Below are 23,930 nucleotides of genomic sequence, written 5' to 3' on the forward strand. Positions count from 1 at the left end.
TTTTATTAAAATTTAAGTCAGTAACTACATGAAGGGGTTTGAAATATATTTTAGCTGAGGATGAATTTGCCGATGTGACACTCATGCAGATACTTCATTTATTCGTAGGCATGCTCCTCCTCGTACACACTTCCAGGCTCCCCTCTGTCCTTCTCTCCTGCACATACTGGTGTGCTTACCTGGCACCGGCACTTTTTTTTACCTTTGCTTACTTTTTTGGTTCAGTTGTCTGCTCATTAACAAGCAACTTCTAATTTATCCCCCTTGAAGTTGTTCCAGTATTGTTGTAAGACTTCATACTAGTCTCGTGTCTCTTTTAAACTTGATTATTACCACTTCTTGTGAGTTACTTTTCACTTAGAGAAAGATTTTGAATGGGTTTTCTTTTAAATCTTTGCATGAGAGTAAACAGTGTTACTTTTTTTTAAATTAGGCACTTTTTGTTTTTATGGCATTATCCTTTGCTCGTGATGAAATTATCTGGCTACTTCGTCATGCAGATAACATGCCAAAGAAGAGTGCAGATGACTTCATAGATAAGTAAGTTAGCAAAATCATTTTCATATATTCTAATTTCTGGGCTGTGGAATTTGGGGACTTTGAAATAAAATTATTTTTAAAAACTTTTTTAGGGCTTTTCAGATTTGGCACGACAGGAATATTTATATATTTGCAGTACGTAATACTTTTTAGAATGCACATTCAATTTTAGTTTTAAGTGAGGGCTTTTAATATTTTTTTCAGTACCCTAGATGGTGACAGTATTGTTTTCTTTGACTATACTCAGTAATGTTTCCTATGGAATAAATTTTTCAAAATGATTTCACTACACAAAACGTTTAAACGAGAATTCCTCCAAAACTAGACTTGCAGCCTAATGTGTCATTTGAAATGTCTCTCGTTTTAGTCCTCAGTCCCTCAATAGGAGTTAACATAATTGAGGTAGAGAAATGAGATCATATGGAAAAATCTTATTTCTTTCTAATCCTCTTTCATTTTTTATGATGTGTTTATGAGATGTCATAATTTTATTTTCATTTCCCTCTGATGATTCTCAGTCTTAGCTTTTTTGTGTATTTTGCTTTCCATAATTTCTTTATTCATATGAAATTTAAAAAGAAAGTAATTGATATTAAATATTTGACGAAGTGTTTTCTAAGAAAAAAGCTTCTGGTAGTACTATCAAGGGCGTTTTCGTATTTTCTTGGATAATGCTGACTGTATTCTTCCAATTTTTTAAAAAAATTTTAAACAAGGCACATTGCTGAATTAATATTTTACATGGAAGAGCTTAGAGCACATGTAAGGAAGTACGGACCTGTAATGCAGAGGTATTACGTGCAGTACCTTTCTGGCTTTGATGCTGTTGTCCTCAATGAACTTGTGCAGGTAAAAGCTATCTCATTTCTGATTATTCCCCCTTTTGTTCTTTCCTTCTTTCTAGCAACTGATATATTTGCTAAACAAGCATTTATGAAACATAGTCATGTGCCAAGTGGTAGAAATACAAATGTAAATAAATCACGGTCATGTCTTTGCAAGGAGATCATTGTGTAGAGGGGAGGAAAAAATTCCTTGTCGTTCAGTGTGATAGGTGTTATCAAGAGTGTGTGCAAAGCTCAGCTTGAACACGGTGAAGAGATTTTTTATCCTTGAGGTGGTTGGTCTGCTGTAAGCAAATTATAGAGGGTCTTGTGAAAGAGGAGGTTAGTCATATCACATTTGCTGCTTTAGAAAGATTGCCCCGGCTCAGTGTGGACAATGGACTGATGGGGACCAAAAGAAGAGGCAGAGAGACCAAAAGAAAAATTCCTGCAGTAGGCTAGTTGAGACCTGATGAGAGCCTGAACTTGGGCAGTCACTGTGGCGATGTAGAAGAGATGATGGAGAAAATATAATTGATAATAAATTATAATAAATAATTTATAATAAATAAAAATAAATATAATATAAATAAATTAAGTAACAATAAACAAATATAATAAATAAAATAAAGAGGAAAAATAGAAAATAAGTATTTTTGCATAGTATGGTAGAAGGTATTCAGTAAATGTTTAATCTGCATGTCCTAATTTAATTAAATGTGCAAATTTTCTTTTGGATTTACCTCTGTTGATTTTCAATCTTAGCTTCTTTTTCCTTTCCATTTCTTTATTCAGTGTTTTTCATCTTAATATAAATTTGTTATATTTTCATAACAAATGAATAGACTGTTAGAAAATAGTATTTTATTTCGCTTCATTTCATAAAATTACAGTTGTCTAAAACTGCTCTACCTGTACCCCTGTTGCCATTGAGTCAGTTCTAACTCACGGTGACCCAATGTGTATAGGATAAAACTGCATTCCATAGAGTTTTCAAAGCTTTGACCTTTTGGAAGCAGATCGCCAGGCCTTTTTTCCAGGGCACTGTGGGTGGGTTTGAACCTTCAGCCTTTTGGCTGGTAGTCAGGCATGTAACCATTTGCGTTCTAGGCGTATAGTATAAAGGAAGAGCTGTAAAAATTCTCTTCATATTAAAACTTCTCTGAAACTAATGATTTTTCAGAAAAGTAGCCATGCCTTGAAACCCTTGTTTTTTTCTAAGCCTGCCTAAAAATACAGATAACAAAAACATTGTTCATGTAATTATTTACTTTGAATTATTTGTAACTTATAAGTTACTATGTAAAAAAAAAAAAAAAATCCTAATGTAGTTTATTCCCTCTTTTACCCACTAGATGGAGCTAAGATGCTTCCTTTTTAGAATGGTCATTAAAAATGAAGCAGAAAACCTGATTTTATGCCTAGGGTATTATTATCTTGCTGTAATTTTGTTTGAATAATTATTTTTTACCACATAAACTAGAAAAAAAAAATTTTTTTTTGAGGCTAGTCTTATTATTTATTCATGAGAGCACGCAATATAAAAGTAAACCAAAACTCCTGGTTCCATGAAACTTTGAAATGATGTTGTGGCTATTTTCCCCTAGTGATGCAGTGGTTAAGAGCTCGACTGCTAACCAAAAAGTCAGTAGTTTGAATCTACCAGATGCTCCTTGGAAACCCTATAGGGCAGTTCTACTTTGTCCCATATGGTTGCTAAAAGTTGGAATTGACTAGACAGCAATGGGTTTGGTTTTTTTTGTAAGGAGCCCTGGTGGCATAACGGTTAAGCTGCTAACTGAAAGTTTGGTGATTTGAACCCACCCGATGGCTCCATGGGTGAAAGACTTGGAAATCTGCTTCCATGAAGATTACAGCCCAGAAAAGCCTCTGGGGTAGTTCTACTCTGTCACATGGGGTCACTGTGAGTCAAAAAATCAACTAAACAGCATCTAATAATAACAAATTTTACAGATTTATTTTATAGTGTTAAAATTTTTAAGTCATTTGATAGCTCTTTCTGTTTTTTATAAAAACAATTTAACAGTACTGAGAATTTTTTAGCATTTCTTCTGGGGTTGCAGTAATAGTAATATCAGCCGTGGCAATAATAATACTGATAATAACAGTTGCCAGCATTTACCGATAGCTAATTAAATTAAATCTAAACAACAGCTCCATGAGGGTGGGTATCATTACCATTATTTATTGAAGAAAAAACAGACCTTAATGTAACTTCCTCAGTATTACACAGTACATAAATAATAGGGCCAGTATTCAAACTCACGTCTTAATTCTAAAGCCTTAGCTCTTTATTACTATCTTATAAAGTACATATGATTTTTTTAAGCATTTGTAAGGACTAATAAATTTAGAACTAAGACCATAAACATATTAATATATTCACTCTAATAGGTCCTAATGTTTTGAAAATCCACAGTGTTTATTCTGTTTGTAAGCTAAGCATTCACTTGTTTAGAAAACTTATTTTTTAGCATCCACATTGATACAATTTATCGTACATATATTCTGTGTGTGGTTTGAATTTTGAGAAATGTGTGCATTTGCGTGGCCACCACTGCACTCAAGATGTAGAAGGTTTCCAGCACCCTTAACCGTTTTCTCGTGCAGTACTATAAAAGATGGTTCCTCCCCTCCACCCCCAGCAGCCACTCGTCTTCTTTCTGTCACTGTAGTTTTACCTTTTTAAAATTTCACGTAAATGGAATCATGTTACATATTGTTTTGTTTTTTGTTCTTTTCACTTAGCATAATGTTTTTGAGATTCATCTGTGTTATCGTACATAGTAATATTTTGTTCCTTTTTATTGCTGAAAAATACTCTACAGTATGTGATATATCACAGTTTATTTATCCATTCACTAATTGATGGGCCTGTGGGCTGTTTCTCAAGTATTTTTAATATTTTTGTTTCTTTTCCAGAATCTTTCTGTTTGCCCTGAAGATGAATCGATCATCATGTCCTCTTTTGTTAACACTATGACTTCCCTTAGTGTAAAACAAGGTAATTAGTCTTTAAGTAGAAGCATGTTTTCTTCTAATTAGGTTTTCAAACTTGATTAATAAGGAAATAATTTAACAGTTAATTTTGCAAAATGGCTTAGTCGAATTTTGACCTATTTAATCTATTTCTTTTTATCTTGACACTTCTTTCTGAAGCAAAGGTTTCCAAATGGGTCTGTGATGATGTTTATAAAAATCATAAGAATTATAGTTTAATATTATTATTCAGCAGGAAAAAAGAGGCATATTCTAAGAAAGAAAATAAGAAAACAATAAAGTATTACGTATTGTAACAATATCATTCTGTTGTGCATGAACCGCTGAGGGCACCCAAGGACAATAACAACATATCGTAACAAAGTAGAAATTGGGTTGAAACTTATCTATAAAAATAGCAGGAGTGGATACTGTTTATAAAATGTTTAGTCTCTCCCAGGCACTTCTGTATGTATTATCCCACTCAATCCATACCAGTTCTTTAAACCACTGTTACTACTTTTATTTTACACATTTGGAAACTCAGGGTTTGAGATGTTAAATAATTTGTCCAAGCTTTAACAGTTATTAAGTAGTAGAATAGGAAATTGAGCTTGGTTCTGTTAATACAAAAATTGTTGTTGTACACTAGACTCTCTCTCCATAATTTGAGCACTCCATTCCAACAGATTGATATGCTGTTTTAGTTTTATTGTCTTTAAATGAAAGATACCAGAAACTTTAAAATTTTCTGAATAATAAATATTTAGTTTAAGCAACCTAGTACTGAAATTACTATTAACTTACCTGGCGATATTTGGTTTATATGGAGTTATTATGTGGTTCTTCAGCATGCTGTCCAAGGTGTAATAGTCACAGAATCTCTCCAGCTCTCTGGCTTCAAGTTAATATAAGCAAACAAATTGAGAACTGGAGAGTTTAGGAGAGAAATCTGAACATGACCCTTCTCTTAGCACAACCTTCCTTTTTATCATCATGTTTGTAGGATTTGAGAATTACTGTTTCACTTTCTTAGCTCTTTAATTTTAAAATATGATTATAGATTTGTGAAAATGTTAATTTGCTTTGTAATCTCTTTTTCTAATTTTAGTTGAAGATGGGGAAGTATTTGATTTCAGAGGAATGAGATTAGACTGGTTTAGGTTACAGGTAAGAATAATTTCTTAATTTTCATTGTCATTCTGTTTTTGTTATTGAATACCTTAGTCAGATGATCAGCTGTACCAGTTATTAAACTTGGATAAATATTTCTAATTTAATCTAGTATAAAAGGGTTCTTGAACAAAGTTAATTATTATAATTTTAAAATATCTAGAGATTTAAATCCCAACATCTCTTTTGATTATAATGATTCAAATACTTAATTCTATGGTGGAGGCAAAAAATCTTCTTTGACAAAATATTTATAATCTAGTGTAGGAGCTGACAAACTTTTTTTGTAAGGAATCACATGTTAAAAATTTTAAGCTTGTGGGCCATATAGTTTTTGATAGGTGACATCAAGTCGATTCTGACTCATAGCGACCCCCTGTGCAACAGAGCCAAACACTAACTGGTCCTGCGCAATCCTCACAGTTGTTGCTGCGTTTGAGCCGTTGTTGCAGCCGCTGTCAGTCCATCTTGTCGAGGGTCTTCCTCTTCCACTGACCCCTCTACCTTACCAAACATGATTTCCTTCTCCAAGGACTGGTCTCTTCTAATAACATGTCTGAACTATGTCAGATGAAGTCTTACCATCCTTGCTTCCAGTGAGCACTCTGGCTCTATTTCTTCCAAGACAGACTTGTTTGTTCTTCTGGCAGGTATATTCAGTATTCTTCGCCAACACCATAATTCAGATGCATCAGTTCTTCAGTCTTCCTTATTCATTGTCCAGCTTTTCCATGCATATGAGGTGATTGAGAATATCATGGCTTGGGGCAAGTACACCTTTGTTTTCAAAATGACATCTTTGTTTTTCAAGACTTTAAAGAGTTTTTTTGCAGCGGGTTTGCCCAGTGCAATACATCATTTGATTTTTTGACTGCTGCTCCTATAGGGGTTGATTGGTGGATCCAAGTAAAATGAAATCCTTGACAATGTGAGTCTTTTCTCTAGGCCATGTAATCTCTCTCATAACTGCTCAGCTCTGCCGTTATGGTATGAGAACAGCCACAGACAATAGATAAACAAATGGGCATGACTATTTTCCAATAAAACTGTATTTATGAAAACAGGCTGTTGACCCAGGGGTTATAGTTTGCCATTCCCTGATCTAATGCCAACAGCTTCATTTTTCTCAAGTGCAGAAGTAAATTCTCCTACTTTAAAAGTTTTCACTTAGTGTGTAACTCTCACATAGTCTTTAAAGGCTTTTAAAATGCAAGCCTAAACTCTTTGTGTATACAATGAAATTAATGATAGAATTTAATTGCCCCTAAAATATTTCTAGTAATTAGGGGAAAACTGTGGCTTAGTGTTCTCAATAATCTGTATGTCTTAGAAATAGACATTTTAAAATAATAATAATGCATCTTCTTATAAAAAAAATTCGAACCATCCAGAGATAAATTAGAAAATTAAAGTATGTACCTCTTCCAGTCTTATTCCAAAGAAATACTCACTTTGAATAACTGATCTCTGTTCTTTTAGATGTATAAGCATGTAAATGGGATCATACTACATTACTGTTCTGCAACTTAAAATAAAACTTACTTTTTTTTTTATAAAAAACTAAATAATACAAGCAGTGTGTGCATGTTGAAGAGATTTTTCAGTGGACTCAGGATGAACTCCTAGAAAGAACTTCTTTTTCTGGGAATCTGCTTAGTTCCTTGAGATGCTTTTGCTTTTTTTAAGTTCTTTCCTTCTGACGTCTAGATACTTAGACATTTCCCTTGCTTGTTCTGTGTTCTATGGGGAGCATATTTTTAGAGGTGTAGATTGCATAGATGAGTCAAATGTATTAAGTAACTTGCCTGAGGCTGCAGAGCCAGGTAGTGCGGGAGCAGGGAAGCACATCATCCCAAAATATTAAATGTGCATGTATCTTAGGTTGTTTTTTTCCTATAACAAAGTTTACCAATTAGCATTTGCCTGTTTAAAAAAGGAGATGAAACAATACAGAAGTAAAGCATGGAAAGTGGAAACAAGTGGAATTGTTCTGCCAAAGGATATGACTTTGGAAAGTCATTTAAATTTATGAAATTTTGAAAGTCATTGTCGCAAAGCTTGAACTGTTTCAGTCTCCTGCTCTCTAAACTGGCTACTTGGGTTCAGAGAGTTTTGGAGATTTAGATGCATTGTCAGTGTACCCTTATTAAATACTGTTAGGATTGTTTAGTCATTTCAAGGATTCACTTGAGAATTTTAGGTTTGTTTTATTGGAATTCATTCATATGGCAAAATACTTGAGTGAGTATGAAGAGCGTAATATTGATAAATCCCTGTTTTTGAGATTTTTTATAAGATCAGCACCAACCGCCTGTCTGACTCTTTCATGTACCTGCTCTTAACCATCTGGGACATGCAATCACTGTGCCTCTTTCTATTGTATACACCCAGATCCATTGCCATCGAGTCAAATTCCGACTCATAGCAATCCTATAGAACAGAGAAGAACTGCCCCATTGGGTTTCCTAGGGTGTAATCTTTACAGAAGTAAATTACCCATCATTCTTCTGCGGAATGGATGGTCAGTTTGAACCACCGACCTTTCAGTTAGCAGCCAAGCACTGCACCACTGCGTGACCAAGGATCCTTTCTACTGCATATAGACGCTTATGTTTAAGGAACAAATAGGGCAAAGCTTGCCAAGGAAGAGAAAAATGGGACACCCAGCTAAACCAGAGAAGTCTTGGCTAGGAGGAGATGTCGAAAGTGTAAGGTAGAAGGCAATGTCCGGAATATAGGAGGTTGACAAAGATGTTGAGGAGCCGATACATGGTGAAGATTCCATGTCCACAGACTAACTATAAAAAAAAAAAAAGGATACCAAAAAAACAAACCAAATCCATTGTTGTCAAGTCAATTCCAGCTCATTGCAACCCTATGGGACAGATTAGAGCTGTCCCATAGAGTTTCCAAGGATTGGCTGGTGGATTCGAACTGCAGACCTCTTGGTTAACAGCTGAACTCTTAACCACTACACCACCAGGGCTCCACTGTAGGATACAGGAGATAAAATATTGAGCAATCAGGAGGGAGCAATTCCTGGAGAAGGACATCATCCTTGGTAAAGTAGAAGGCCAATGAAAAAGAGGAAGACCCCCAATGAGGTGGATTGACACACTGGCTGCAACAGTGGGCTCAAACATAGCAACGATTGTGAGAATGGGCGTAGGGTTGCCATGAGTTGGAACCAACTTGGCATTTAACAATTACATAATCTGTTGAAGAGTTGCACTTGCTCTCCTCTTTTGAGGAATTGGTCATCTACCTAAGTAGTCAAAGCATAAAAGGTGTGAAAAATTAAATAGCAGTTAAAAAATCTAAAAGATTATGGTCAGATGCCAACAGATAAAAAAATATATATGATTAATTATCAACTAACTGCAGTTTTCTCAAAAGTGAGAAAGTTTTTTCAAGTTGGAATTGCTAGTAATGGCTTTATAGGGAAAGCAATATTCTACCTGGACCTTGAAAACTAGGTAGAATTTGGGGTGGGGGGGAACAGCATATACAGGGAAAGAGCAAAAATGAGCAAAGGGTAAGTAAAGAGATTTTGAGTAGAAAGTATTACCACAGGTAAGAAGGAGCAAGTATTTATAAGAGGTGTATGAATGATCCAACATTGATCACTGACCTTCGTTTCAGGTAGGAAGAATTTGGGAGAATTTAGCTGGTTGCTTTGTGCTTTTACTGGAGTCCCATTCAATTTTGATCCTAAGGTCATTGCTCTTTTATAGTTACTTTCGTCTTTCTTGCTTGTCTTTTTTTTTTTAGTCCTGGAGAAGAGTTCTTCCTCTCTACTATTGTCTATTTTTTTTTTCCTGTTTCCTAAGGGATCTCATTCCATTATGTATTTCATCAGATCCTTAAGCATCTTTAGCTACTCTTTAACCTACACTCTTCCCTTCAGTCTTCTAATTTCCCTAAGTTGTACATATTTTATACTTTTATTTATTTAGTCATAGGTGCTTCTCCAATTTTTGTCAGACTTTTTAAATGAGTCGTTTAATCAGATTATCTCATTTTGTCACCTCCATTTCTTCTGAATCTAATTTTCTTTAAGAGACTTTAGAGCAGTTTTAGGTTTATGGAAAAATTGTGCAGAAAGAGAGTTCCCATATACTTTCTAACTCCTACACATTGTTTCTCCTGTTAACATCATTAATTATGAGGATAATGCAGGACCTGGCAATGTTTTGTTCTGTTGTATATAAGGTTGCCGTGAGTTGGAGTCGACCTGACATTCATTCATCCATCTATCCATCTATCGTATAGTTTTTAATGAGTCTGTATAATGTAAAACCTCATTGAATCAGAATGTGCGATACTGAAATTCATCTGATGGTTTCCTGTGTTCTTTGTTTGTCTTCAGCTAGATTGCAAATTTCATTTTGGCAGGGTTAACATGCTATTTCTTTTATACTTTTGATATCATAATAACTTTACTTCTCTTGAATAGAGCTCAAGGTGAACCAACCTTGTATCAGATTCCGTTTTATATTTAAAGAAGTTCTTGATGGGAATTTCCAGTTAGAATCACTTGATACAATTTTAAAAAGGATGATTTTACTGATACAGTATCACAATAAACAGTTTAAATATTTTTCAATGATTTTTTTCTCTGTAGAATGAGAAGGCTAAAGTCATTGGTCTGTACCTAAACTACTTTTTTTTTTCTGCTGAACTTTTGCAGGCATATACTAGTGTCTCTAAGGCTTCCCTTAGCCTTGCAGATCACAGAGAACTTGGAAAGATGATGAATACAATAATTTTTCATACAAAAATGGTAGATTCCTTGGTGGAAATGTTGGTGGAAACATCAGATCTCTCCATATTTTGGTAAGTTGTAATTTTCTTTGAATCAGAAATTTTAGTGTTCAAAGATATGTTTCTTGATTGTTTTTATGTTAGCAGTTAAGGCGGTTCAGTAATAGATGCTTAAAAATGAAAGGAATAGTGGATTTTTATTAAACTTGCCAGCAAAAGCCCTTTACCAAGCTGGGATTTTATATGTTCTTAATTCTCTATAAGAGCAACTTTTGTTTTTTTACGTTTCTTTGAGGGGGTAAAAAACAATCGCTTCAAATTGCCTTAAAAGGCTCTCTTTTGCATGAGCAAACTTAGAGAAAAAAAGGTTGTGGATCAGATGAAGTAAAGTAAATGTTGGGAATGAAATGCCTAGAAATGAAATAACTAGAATGTTAAATTGAGCATTAGTATTATGATTTGTTGATACTCCCTTTTTTGTGCTTCCATTATCCTTTGCTTCTGTCATAACCTCTTTTGTTGTACTTAATAGTTTACAACTGTTCTGTCCTCTTTCCCTGTCCAGATAATGTGGTCCTTGAAAGCAGGTCTTGTCTTTGCTTCTTAGTATCTAACATAATAGGTACTTAATAAATGTTTCAATGAAATAACTGAACCTGGTTGTGATCACACTAATAAGCAGTGGGGCCAGGATTCAAACTCAGGTAATCTGGCTCCAAACCTGTGTAATATCAACTCTGTTTTCTGCTTCTTGGCTTTTTTTTTTTTTTCCTTCAGTGAAGCTGCTAAGGATAACCTAGTATTTCTCTTTACTTCTAAAATGAGATAGTCTCGGTGAATAGGGATGGTAATTTCTGTCTGTTGAATAGAGATCATTATGAAAAGCTTCACATTGCTTTTATTGTGGAAAGTAACCTAGTCCACACTGATTTTGGCAGTTTTTTAAAAAATTTAGCATACTTTAATTAGTGTTATTGCAGAAGAAATTCAAATCATGGGGCAAGGAAGATGTAAGAGGTCTTTTGAAGGAGCTCACGAAACAAACACGTTAGTAAATACACTTTTTAGGTTTAGGTACATCATATGTCAAATTAGCACAGATTTTATAAGATTATTTGTAACCCTGTACTGTTGGGTTATGGGTTACTGTTGTCTGACCCAAAGGCTATCTTCGAAGAGAACCAAACCAAAAACCAAATCCACTGCCGTCGATTCCGACTCATAGCAACCCTATAGGACAGAGTAGAACTGCCCCATAGAGTTTCCAAGGAGTGCCTGGCAGATTTGAACTGCTGACCTCTTGGTTAGCAGCCGTAGCACTTAACCACCACACCGCCAGGGTTTCCCTTCAAAGACAAGGGAACATTCTATAAATGGGCACCTTTGAGCTACAGAAAGATACCTATTACAAAAAGAGGGAAGTTCTTATATATAGCAAGTAGAGAGTCCTTTCTTCTTTCTTGGAACTAAAAACACTGTGAAGTAATGTTTAAGATTTATAATGTTCAGCCATAATTAGTTGATTTTTATCCATAGTTTCTCATTGTTGCATTGCTCTCTTGTCTGCCACATTCAAAATAAGGACGTTTTACTACCTCTTTCTGCCTTATTTTCCTGAGGTGTGCTGTATTTTATCAGTTCATTTTCTTTTACATTTAACATCTCTTAAATCGGGATGTGATTTAAAATCAATGGCACGTTATTATTTAATTGGTAATGTTTTTCTTTTTTATGGGCATATAAAGTGGTGTTTCTTACAATTGATGGTGACTTAGCTTTGATGACATTTGATTCTGAATGATTTGAATGTTATGTACTCACATGGCATAGACAGGATTTATTTTCTGTTTAAGTTTCTTATTTTATATGTTTGTTAACGTTACACAAATATTATTACTGTGAAATGATTATGTATAAGAGATATTCTTTGGGAAAAATAACTATTATTCTCCTCTTAAGGGAATAAATTCTACCAGTTTGTAACTTTTAATCATCCCTTTGAATCAAATCAAATTAACTATATGATTCATAAAAGTTTTATTTTAACTATAAACTTATAATTCTAAATTTTAATTTGTTTCCTAACACAGTTTTTACAGTCGTGCTTTTGAGAAGATGTTTCAGCAGTGTTTGGAGCTACCGTCTCAGTCAAGATACTCGATTGCATTTCCACTACTTTGCACTCATTTTATGAGTTGCACACATGAACTGTGTCCAGAAGAGGTAATTTTTGAGTACTATGACATGCAGAGTACACTAAATAAAACATGTTACCAACCAAACATTCACATAGTCATCATTACCTAATTTAGCTTCGCTTCTAATGTGTCTCTACCCAGAATCAAAAGAATTCTTGAATAGGTATAAGAATATATACACGATACATACATACGTGTAAGAGCATCTGTATTACAAAGTCACTTGGAATTACCTTTATTAAAATAAATGATGGATCAAGTATTAATGTTTATGGTAATGGTATACACAGTAACTGACTTTGAATGTTTTTTCTCTCAAACTATCATTGAAAGATTTGAAAATTGAATATAAATTACTGAGAAAACATAAACAACTCAAAGAGTTGTTTTCATTTACTTGTTGATATTATAGATGTATTCAGGGAACACCAGATTTGCTGGTATTTGTAAGATACACACACATATATTACAATTACTGAGTAAGTGAAGTACTTAGTAGTAGCTTTTATTGATACCAAGTATCTATCAAAAATTTACTCAGTGTTTCTTCTGATCTTTAAAGAACAAGTATCACAGTGCAATTATATTAATTAAAATTAAATCATGTATTACCTTATAATTTAACTTAATGGTGAATCTCTTTAAAACTGCAGCACTTGTAGAAAAGAAAGGTACCAATAACAATAACGTTATTAGCATTTTAAACATGAGGTGACATCATCTATTCCAGATTGTATTCTTTGAGAGGCAGAGTGTGAGAGAGAGATTAGCCTACAAGAAGTTTATTAGGGAGTGGTTTAGGGATTAGTATTTGTGAGGGTATTAACACCACCTATTTTAATAGATTTAGAGTTTTTAGATTTAATAGTTTTTTTCCTCCAAAGTTGATACCTAAGATATGTCATTAACTCTTTCCTCACTGTCATCCTTCACATTAAATTACCCATCATATCCTCTTAATTTTTCTGTCTTATCATTTCTGGAATCCATCCTCTAATTCCCGTTGCTATTGCCACTATGGCAGTTTAGATTTTTCAGTATTCTTCATATGTATTTCTAAATGGTTTTCCTGCCTTTGATATATTTTTTTTTTTAATTCTAATACAGTGCAATCAGAGTGCCTCTTTCCTTCTTAAGAACCATTTGATGGTTCTCCATTGCTTTTGAAGGAAAGTAAAAATTTCTGAGCCAGGCATTTAAACCCTGAAGAGTACAATCTCTACCCACCATTCTTATCTTCTGCTTTTCACTCCCTACTTACTAACCCACCTTACACACATCATACTAATTTACTTTTACTTGTCTGTATTTTTGGTCTCTTTAAGGCTATTCCTCATAGGTAAAACTCATTTCACTGCACCTCTACCTGTTGTTAGTTGCCACAGAGTCTGTTCTCACTCATGGTGACCACATGTATGCAAAGTAGAACTCGAAAGAGGTTTTCAAGGCTGTGACATTCCAGAAGCAGATCTCCAGGCCTGTCTTCCAGGGTATCTGTGGGTGGGTTTAAACTACCAGCCTTCTGGCTAGTACTCAAGCTCTTAACTCTTTGCACCACCCAAGAACTCTTACTGTTGTGCTCTTAGGTGAGAGTTTCTTTAACAATTAATTTAAATCCCACCTCCTCCAAAAAGATTTTCGCCATTTCTCCATTTAGTATTTGTCTCTTTCTGAACATATTGCATAGTATTTTGTACCACTATTATATCTGTCATTATCTGCCTTATGTCAGTTATTTTAGTGTTTCTGCCTACTCATTTAGTTAATAGAGTTATGATTCTTTAGAAGAGTAGAACTTAATTCTTTTAAATAATTAAAACAGGTAATTAATAATTCATACCCACTCCTCACTTACCAACATGGTTAGGTTCTGGGGGTGACGCAGCTCCTTCCCCCACACGCCTGGATGAGTGCCCTGAATGAGCTGTGCATGGGGCGGACGTGGGTGTCGGTGAGGTCATTGATGAGCAAGATAGTAGAAGAGTAAGTTTTTTGCTTTTATCGTAAGTGCAAAACGTCAGGTAACGAGACAGTCGATAAGTAAGGAGTAGGTTTATTTGTAGTTATATAGAATCATGAAGCTTATAAAACTTTATCCCATCTTTTGTTTCATTTGATTGTTACGACAAAGTGGCAGCATACCCAGTACTGTTGATAGTTGTCCTTATTTTCCGTTGAGGAAAGTCGCTGGTGGAGTGATATTTCCTGTGGTCATACAGCTAGTAAGCTGTACTACTGTGTTATTCATTTAGTGAATTTGTTAAAGCCTGCTGTTTTCCAGCTGCCTTGTTAAGTCTCGTGATAAAAAGATTCAAAGAATACAGTCTCTACCCTTGACAAATTCGCAATCTAATGAGTGGGGCATTCTGAACCCACTGAGGGAATTCACCTGAGGGTAAATTGGTGTGAGATAGAGTGAGTTGAGGTGCATACTTTTCAATGCAATCCTGCTTTAATGATGTCAGTTTTAGTCTTTCAGCTCATTTACGTTAGAGGGATTACAGGAAAAGTCTCCAAGGCCACTGATGCTGAGACTTGCTTTTGAGCTGGAGCATTTATAATGAATTTGCAGAATGACAGTACCTTTAGAGCTGGATCTGAAATTCACAGCCTGCTGAGTCAGAAGGATCCCTAAATAATGGGGTTTGGCAGCCAGTATTTCTGGAAAACTGGTAATTATGTCGCTCTGTCTGCACTGCCCAGTACAGTAATTCACTTTGTGTGTATGTGTGTGTGCTAAGTGAAAGTTTATAAATCAAGTCAGCCTCTTATACAAAAACTTACATATACCTTTCTATGTACTCCTAGCTGTTCTCCCCCTAATGAGAGAGCACACTCCTCCTCTCCACCCTGTATTCCCTGTGTCCATTCAACCAGCTCCTGTTGCCGTCTGCTTTCTCATCTTGCCACCAGACAGAAGCTGCCCACATAGTCTCATGTGTCTGCTTGAGCCAAGAAGCTCACTCTTCACCAGTATTATCTTCTGTCTTATAGTCCAGTCCAATCCCTGTCTGAAGAGTTGGCTTCAGGAATGGTTCCAATCTTGGGCTAACAGAAGGTCCGGGGACCATGTCCTCCAGGGTCTGTCCATTCTCAGTCAGACCATTAAGTCTGATCCTTCTACCAGAGTTTGAGGTCTGCATCCCACTGTTCTCCTGCTCCATCAGGGGTTCTCTGTTGTGTTCCCTGTCAGCACAGTCATCAGTTGTAGCTGGGCACCATCTAGTTCCTCAGCCTCAGGCTGATGTAGTCTGTTTTTTTTTGGGCCCTTTCTGTCTCTTGGGCTCATATTTACCTTGCGTCTTTGGTGTTCTTCATTCTCCTTCATTCCAGGTGGGTTGAGAGCAGTCGATGCATCTTAGATGGCCACTTGGTAGCGGGATGCAGAACATTTTCGTAATATGTTTTATTATGCCAGTTCATCTAGATGTCCCCTGAAACCGTGGTTCCTAGACCCCTGTCCCTGCTACTCTGGCCTTTGAAGCGTTCGATTGTATTTAGGAAACTTTGTTTTTGGTTTACTCCAGTTGTGCTGACCTCTCCTGTATTGTGTATTATCTTTCCCTTCACCTAAAATAGTTCTTTTCTACTATCTAATTAGTAAATACACCTCTCCCTCTCTCCCCATCCTCGTAACCATCAAAGAATATTTTTTCTGTGTTTAAACTATTTTCTTGAGCTCTTGTAATAGCTGTCTCGTACAATATTTGTCATTTTGCACCTGACTGAATTTCACTCAGCATAATGCCTTCCAGATTCCTCCATGTTATGAGGTGTTTCACGGATTCATCATTGTTCTTAATCATTGTGTGGTATTCCATTTTATGAACATACCATAATTATCCATTCATCTGTTGATGGGCACCTTAGTTGCTTCCATCTTTTTGCTTACAATAGTTCACTCTTCTGTTCCAATCTCATTATTTAAAAATCATCCTGAATTTATTTCTCCAGCCCAGCCCTTTCTCTTCAAACCCAGATTCTTCCTTTATCCTGCTGCTGACTGAATATCTCAGCTTAGATATTTTTAGCCATGTGAAGTGTATATAACATGTCTAGAATAGAACTGTTGATTCTACACGTGCTGCCCCCACGCCCATCTGACCTTGGAGCCTTTTCTGTCTTTGCTTCTGCATTTACATATTCAAACTCCCACTATTTCTCCTTGTCCCAACCACATCATCTTTTACCTGGATTATTGTAATATTCTCTTAAGAGGCCCCTCTGCTTCTGCCATTGTCCTCCTACAGTCTATTCTCACCACTGCAGCCAGAGGCAGGGTAGATTGTGGAGAGACTCCTATGACATGTTAAGAAACTTTAGTTGTTGTTTTTTCCCGTCTCAGCATTTCTGAGCAGTTGAAGGGGAGTAACAAAGTCAGATTTGTATTTTAAATAAGTTAGTCTAAAGTCTGTGGAGAATGAATTTAAAACAATCCTAGTTCAGCATTCTTCTTTCAGGTGGAAGTAATAGCAAGAGTTCTATTTTATCTTTCAAAAGTCAGAATTTGATTTTTTTTTTTAAAGCTAAGTGTTGATAATTTGAAATCTTTCCTAAAGTAGAGTGGACCAGTATTGAATTATATCTGGCATGCAAATCCCTTTCGGCTTGGCTTCCTATTAAAGGTTTAAAGGACATTTTAAATAAAATGCAGTATATCATGATAGATGTAGGAACAATTTTTTTTGTGTTTGGTAAGTTTTTTTTTATATTTTGTGTATCATATTTATGTCAGCAACAAAAGATACTGTATAGAATCTTTACATGTATTTGTTATATGAATATAAGAGTTCAGGAAAAGGAAAACCTTTCTTATCTCTTTGTAAAGTATTACAAATGAATAGGGAAAAAATTTACAACAGTATATATTCAACAGTACCATTGACAAGAAAACCCCATCGAACTCTTACAAGACCCCACAAAACTAAAAAGACCCAAAATCATGTAGGTAGAGATGGATGGATTTGAGTGTGTATATAGGGTCACTATGAGTCGGAATGGACTTGATGGCAGTGGGTTTGGTTTTTTTTTTTGGTTTATACATGTACATGTACAGGAAACCCTAGTGGCACAGCGGTTAGGAAGTATGGCTGCTAACCAAAAGGTCAGCAGTTCGAATCTACCAGGCGCTCCTTGGAAACACTATGGGGCAGTTCTATTCTGTTCTGTAGGGTCACTGTGAGTCACAGCTGACTTGATGGCAGTGGGGCTTTTTTTTTTTTTTTTAATGTACATGTATAATCTCATAGAGGTTAAATACAATATGATTTTTTTTTCTTCTGTTGCATTCAGAAAATGCATGGTCAGCCTTTTTTTCTGCCAAGGGAGGTTGATTTTAGAGATTTAAGTGCCTTGTGAGTGTGTGTGTTTTACAGATTTGATTTCTAACAAGTTTATTTAAATATTTGAGCTCTTTTCTCTTAAGCCTCTTTTATATACTACAGAGTTCTTCATTATGTCAAGATTTATACATTAAATATAAAATTTTAAATCATGTAAAATTAGAAAACATTAATTTGTTCTTTCACAATGTATGTTTTAATGCTCTAATATTTAAGAATTAGATGTAAGACCTTTTGGAAGTTGAAGATTAAATGCATAGCTTTTCACGTTAAGGAAAATACTGGTCCTTTAAGATTCTTTTCTAATCGTACATTACTTGTAGAATCATAAAGTACTTACTTTATGTCAACTGCATGCAAATGCTATATAGTAGGTTAGTTGTTACAAAAGATAAAAGAACTCTATAACATCCCTCATCCCTACTCTTTATTGTACAGTAAGTCTTTAACCTAATTTTCTATGTTAACTTAAAAAGTATTTTCATTTAAACTGCGTTTTTATAACCATTATTACTATTTTTGTTGTTATTCTACCTTAACAGCGACATCATATTGGAGATCGCAGTCTTTCCTTATGTAATATGTTCCTGGATGAAATGGCTAAGCAAGCTCGAAATCTCATCACTGACATTTGCACAGAACAGTGTACTCTTAGTGACCAGGTAATTGTTTTCTTTAATACAGACAGGAAATTTGTGGATAAAGGCAAGAAAATGAGCTGTTGGGCAGATTTTTTACTTTCCATCTCTTAGTTCTCAAACTCTCAGTAAATCTCATTAACTGTGAAGCTTCATTAACAGGTATGATTTTTTACAGATGACTAACTCAACTTGTGATATATAGAATTGTTTGAATAAAATAGCCATGTTCTCACTTCTTCACACAACATTAAGTAACTACACTGTGTTGACACTATGCTGGGCACTAGACATGTACAGGTGAATGTTGATTTCTGTTCTCAGAGAGCTTATGGTCTTGCACTAGAGGGAGACATGTAAGTATTTAATACATCGTATTTGCTGTTTTAAAGATGTGTGTTGGGCAGGGAGAGGCACAAGGGAGAGGGTGGTTACAGGAGCATCAGAAAAGGGAGGCTTGAGATGAATCTTAAGGTGGGTAGGCAGCTGATGATCAAATATTTGGTGTGAATGTATGGTAGGTAGCTGAAGATGAACTTTTGGTGAAAATGTATTGTAGGTAGCTGATGATGAATGTATGGTGAGAATATATGGTAGGTAGCTGATGATGAATGTATGGTGGGTAGCTGATGATCAATGTATAGTACTGAGAGTAGGGAGAGGTTGAGAGCAGAGTGGTGATGAAAAATACTTTCTAGGTAGAGAGCAACATATGCTAAGGTTGTATGGGTAAAAGTATACAAGTGTACAGCTGCAAACATTTTTTTTTTATTAATTTTTTTGTTGAGAATATATACAGAAAAACAGACACCAGCAGCTTTTATATGTGTGATTCAGTGGTACTAGTTACATTCTTCGAGTTTTGCAGTCATTCTCACCCTCCTGTTCTGAGTTGTTTCTCCCTCATTAACATAAACTCACTGCCTCCTAAGCTTCGTATCTAATCTTTTGAGTTGCTGTTGTTAGTTAGATCCCATATAGATAGATCTTAAAAGCATAATGCACCAGACAGACATTCTTTACTAGTCAAGCTAAAATGTTGTTGGTTTTAGAAAGGCTTCAGGGAATTCTTTGGTTTAAGGTTTAAAGATCATCTCAGGGCAGTAGTTTCAGGGATTCATCGAGCCTCCTTGGCTCCAGAAAGCCTAGATTCCATGAAAATCTTACATTCTGTCCTACATTTTCCCCCTTTTGATCAGGATTCTTGTATAGAATCTTTGATCAAAATGTTCAGTAATGGTAGCTGGTCATCATCTAGTTCTTCTGGTCTCATGGCAAAGGAAGGTAGTTGTTCATGGAGGCAATCGGCCACACATCTATTTCCTTCTCCTATCCCTGACTCTCCTTCTTCCTCTGTTGCTCCAGGTGAGTAGACACCAATTCTGCCTTGAATGGTCACTTGCAAGCTTTTTAAGACCCCAGGCACTGTGCAGTGAGCTAGGGGTAGAACAAAAGCACTGAATGAGTTATTAGGCCAGTTAACTGAGATGTCCCATGAAACCATGACCCTCAATCTCCAAACCAGGGAACCAAATCCCTTAAGGTGTTTGGTTGTATATAAGCAGCCTCTACAAGTACGCTTTTTTTGTTGTTGTAATGTATCTTCACACAACTTTTGCTGACTCAACGTTCTACAGGTTTACAACTTATTGACAGCAATTATAATAATCAGCTATGCAACTCTATCCTTAATCGATGTGATTTTTATGGTTGGCATGTGGAATGTTTGTATGAGGTTGGAAGTTTGGTGAGCTGTGCGTATGGAAGGGGGTTAGATAACGAAGGGCCTCATTTGGCGTAGTAAGGAGTTTGCAGTTTCTCCTTCAAGCAAGGAAAACTTCCAAAAGGTGTGCAGAGGAGTTCAGTGATAAATGTGCTGCTGCTGCTGCTTTTTTTTTTAACCAATTTATTATAAAATAAAACAACAGAAACCTCACAAAATATATAGTTTAATGAGTTGTTATAAAGTAAACAGCCTTGTAACTACCACCAATATCAAGAATAGAACTTTGTATGTCTCCCCAGAAGTCCCTCCATTTACCTGCTTTTAGTCTTAACCCCCCCCTCCACTTCTATATTAATACTGACTTTTTTATTGATCACTTATATTTCTTTATAGTTTATCACCTAAGAGTGGAGACATTGTAGTTTTATTATATCTTTTAAGTCTTTTAAAATTTCCATCTTTCTTATTTTCCTTATAATTTGTCTGTTAAAGAACCTGGAACATTTGACCTGTAGAGTTTTCTACAGTCTGAGTGGGGTTTTCCACAGTCTTGGTGAAATTCAACATGTCTTACCATCCTATGTGTTTCCTGTAATGTGGTAGCTGAATCCAGAGACTTGAGCAACTTTATGTACAAAAACAAACGGAAGGCCAAATTTGATCCGTGGCCATAATTTGCCAACACATCCTTTAGTAAATTCCTCAGGAGGAGCTCACGGGAATGGCATATTGCTAGTAGTATGTTCCCTTTATACTTGAAAGTCTTCGGTTATATGTAAATTTGGTTCACATTATTGTTGTTTATAAAATTCTTGGTTCACATTTTCTTTGAGTGTTTTAAATATGTTATTCCATTTTCTTCTGGAATAAAACTTGGCTGTCAGAGTCTCATGATAATCTAATTTTCTTTCTTTTCTAAATCACATGAAGTTTTTGCTTAGATGCCTATAAGATATTTTTCTTCTTAAAGTCTTGGTGTTGGTTTTTCTGTCTTGATAGTCTCAAGAATTTGGTGTGTTCTTTCATATTCAGGGTCAAACTTTGTTCCCTTAATTTTTGGGAAGATTTCTTGAATTATTGTTTTTTTTTTTTCAGGGGCTACCTTTATCTGAGAATCCCTGGGGGTGCAGTGGTTAAGAGCTCAGCTTCTAACTGAAAGATTGGCAGTTCAGATCCATCAGCTGCTCTGAGGGTGAAAGATGTAGCAGTCTGCCTCCGTAAAGATTTACAGACTTGGAGACCCAACAGGACAGTTGTACTTTGTCCCACAGGGTCCCTCTGAGTTGGAATCAACTCAGTGGCAGTGGATGGGGTTTTTGGTTCGGCTTTTATCTATATATTAGATCTTCTTTATCTATCATATTTGTCTCTTGAGTCCTTTTTTATTTCTTCAGCTCTTTTTTATTTATGTATTTTTCTCTTATTTGCCTTATATTTCTTTTAATATATTATTCGAAGTGTTTGTTCAAGCTTGTGTTTCTTTTAGTATAGTATTCATCTTAAAAATGCTTTTTTGTTTTATTTCCTGAGTTAAATCTTTCTGTTGTGTTTTCATTGTAGGTATCATTCTGTTCCTTAATCTGTTTTTTCTTATACTAATTGTGTATGAAATTTGAACCTGATACTTTTTTTTGCTCATTTTTATGTGAAATTAGTTTTTGTGGTCTTTTGGAAGGAGCTGTTGTTTTGAGTAGTTACTCTAACTTCACAGAACTCTCTTCTCTGTTGTAGTGTTAACAAATATGGCTGCTTGCTTTCCGAGTTTCCTCCTTCTTCCACATTTACTTGTGTTTTTCTTTTATCTCTGTTGTCCTTATCCTGCTCAATTTTGATTCCATTCTCAGCACCTTCTCCTCAGTGTAGGGCCCTGTCCTGGTGGAGAGCTTGGCTGATCATTTTTACAATTCATAGGCACTAACCTGCTTGAGCCCCTTCCAACTTTACTGTTGATCTCTTTTCTGCTAATGGACCCTCTGTGTCTTCAGGTGAATGCCTGTAGGCTCTTCTGGGTTTTTCTTTCTCAGGTTCTTTGTTGGCATCCTTCTGCTGCTCTGCACATACACTGATACCACACAGGTCTTGTCATTGTCAGTGGTTTGTCCCCATTCATTTGTATTTTGAGTGTTGTAGGGATATTTTGGAGCCCTGCCATCACAGTGGTTAAGAGCTACGGCTGCTAACCAAAAGGTCAACAATTCGAATCCACCAGCTGCTCCTTGGAAAGCCTATGGGGCAGTTCTGCTGTGTCCTGTAGGGTCACTATGAGTCAGAATCAACTTGATGACAACAGGTCAGGGGATATCTTGATAGTTGATTTTGTGGTGAATGTATCTGTGGGTTTTAGTTTTGTGCTCTAGTAGTTATGTTTCTATGTAAGGAGTTGTAGAGGTTCAAAGTGACTCTCTCTTTAATATTTCTTGAAGTTTCAGGTTTCCTTAGAATTATTCATTTTGTTTCAAAAGAAACTCCTTCGCCACAACACAAATGGCAGTATAATTCCTTCTATATTTCTTTTCAAAATGTAGTCTACTTCTTGGCTTTAGGTGACATTTATGTGTAATGACTCAATCTTTTTCTGGCCCGGCACTATCCAGAAATATAACGCAATCCACATTATATTTTAAATTTTCTAGTAGCCATATTAAAGAAAGTAAAAAGAAGCAGGTGAAGCTAATTTTAATGTTTTTTTTTAGCCCAGTATAGCCAAAAATATTATCATTTCAATATGTAATCAAAGAAACAATAATGAAATCTTTTTGTATTAGCTCTTTGAAATTAGTATGTATTTTACCCTTCCAATACTACTCAGTTTGGTCTAGCCACATTTGAAGTGATTAGTAGCTGCACATGGCTAGTGGCTACTGTATTGAATAGTGCAACTGTCTTTCTGACTACAATGTTCTTTCTCATTCCTTGCTTGCCTGTTGTGTTACCTGTCTAAACTAAATGGGTTATTTCCCACTTGTATCTTGTGCTTAGGTAGAAACTTTCGTGTCATCTCAATTCTTCCTTCTCCCTCATGTCTAAGTTACCAAGTCCTGTCAATTTTCTTTCAGAAGTTTCTCTCAAATCTGGCCACTTTACTTAATTTTTATTACATCTGCCTTACTTTATACTTACTTCATACCCTTTTTTCATATTTTGCCTGAACTGTTTGTAATACTCTGTCCCTGTTAACATTTTCCTTGTTTTTGTCTTGTCTTCTACCAGTATCACAGTTACCCTTAGAAAATATCTCATCATACTATGGTTCTGCTTTTTTTAATTCCCACTGGTTCTAGGATTGCTTACATTTAAAATCCAGCCTCTAGCTGGGCAACAGGGCCCTTTATGATAGCTTGAACGTCTCACTTTATTTACCTTGTACTTCATGCTCCACCACCCTGTAGTTTCCCTATACTCTGAACACATCATGTGCTTACATAGCTCGATTCTTCCTTCCAACTCAAATGTTCTTTCTCATTCCTTGTTTGCCTAGTATATTTTTACTTTACCTGTTAAACTGCAGCCTTGATATAACTTCTTCTAAGAAGTATCTTTTCACACAAGTATTACCTATTTCTGTTTTCCACTGTGCTATGTGGGCTCCCCAAGCTAAGCAAGCAGTCTCTGTCACTTATATTGCTGTCCTTAGTGCTAGCGTCATACTGTGCTAGCATCTTATTTACTACATAGTCTGAATATAGCAGGAGCCCTGGTGATGCAGTGGTTAAAGTGCTTGGCTG

General features: G+C 35.6%; 1 protein-coding gene across 1 annotated transcript in view; it reads left to right on the forward strand.

Moving 5' to 3' along the window:
- Positions 1-23,930, forward strand: part of NCKAP1 (NCK associated protein 1) — a 110,276-nt gene that overhangs the window by 49,761 nt on the left and 36,585 nt on the right. Inside the window, exons 12-18 of the mRNA XM_003406182.4 lie at positions 434-540; positions 1,257-1,389; positions 4,308-4,389; positions 5,476-5,534; positions 10,228-10,373; positions 12,392-12,524; positions 18,384-18,503. Of these exons, the coding sequence (XP_003406230.1) occupies positions 434-540; positions 1,257-1,389; positions 4,308-4,389; positions 5,476-5,534; positions 10,228-10,373; positions 12,392-12,524; positions 18,384-18,503 (780 nt within the window). The remainder of the gene's footprint in view (positions 1-433; positions 541-1,256; positions 1,390-4,307; positions 4,390-5,475; positions 5,535-10,227; positions 10,374-12,391; positions 12,525-18,383; positions 18,504-23,930) is intronic.

Source organism: Loxodonta africana, chromosome 6, assembly GCF_030014295.1.
Source record: "Loxodonta africana isolate mLoxAfr1 chromosome 6, mLoxAfr1.hap2, whole genome shotgun sequence".
NCBI lineage: Eukaryota > Metazoa > Chordata > Mammalia > Proboscidea > Elephantidae > Loxodonta > Loxodonta africana.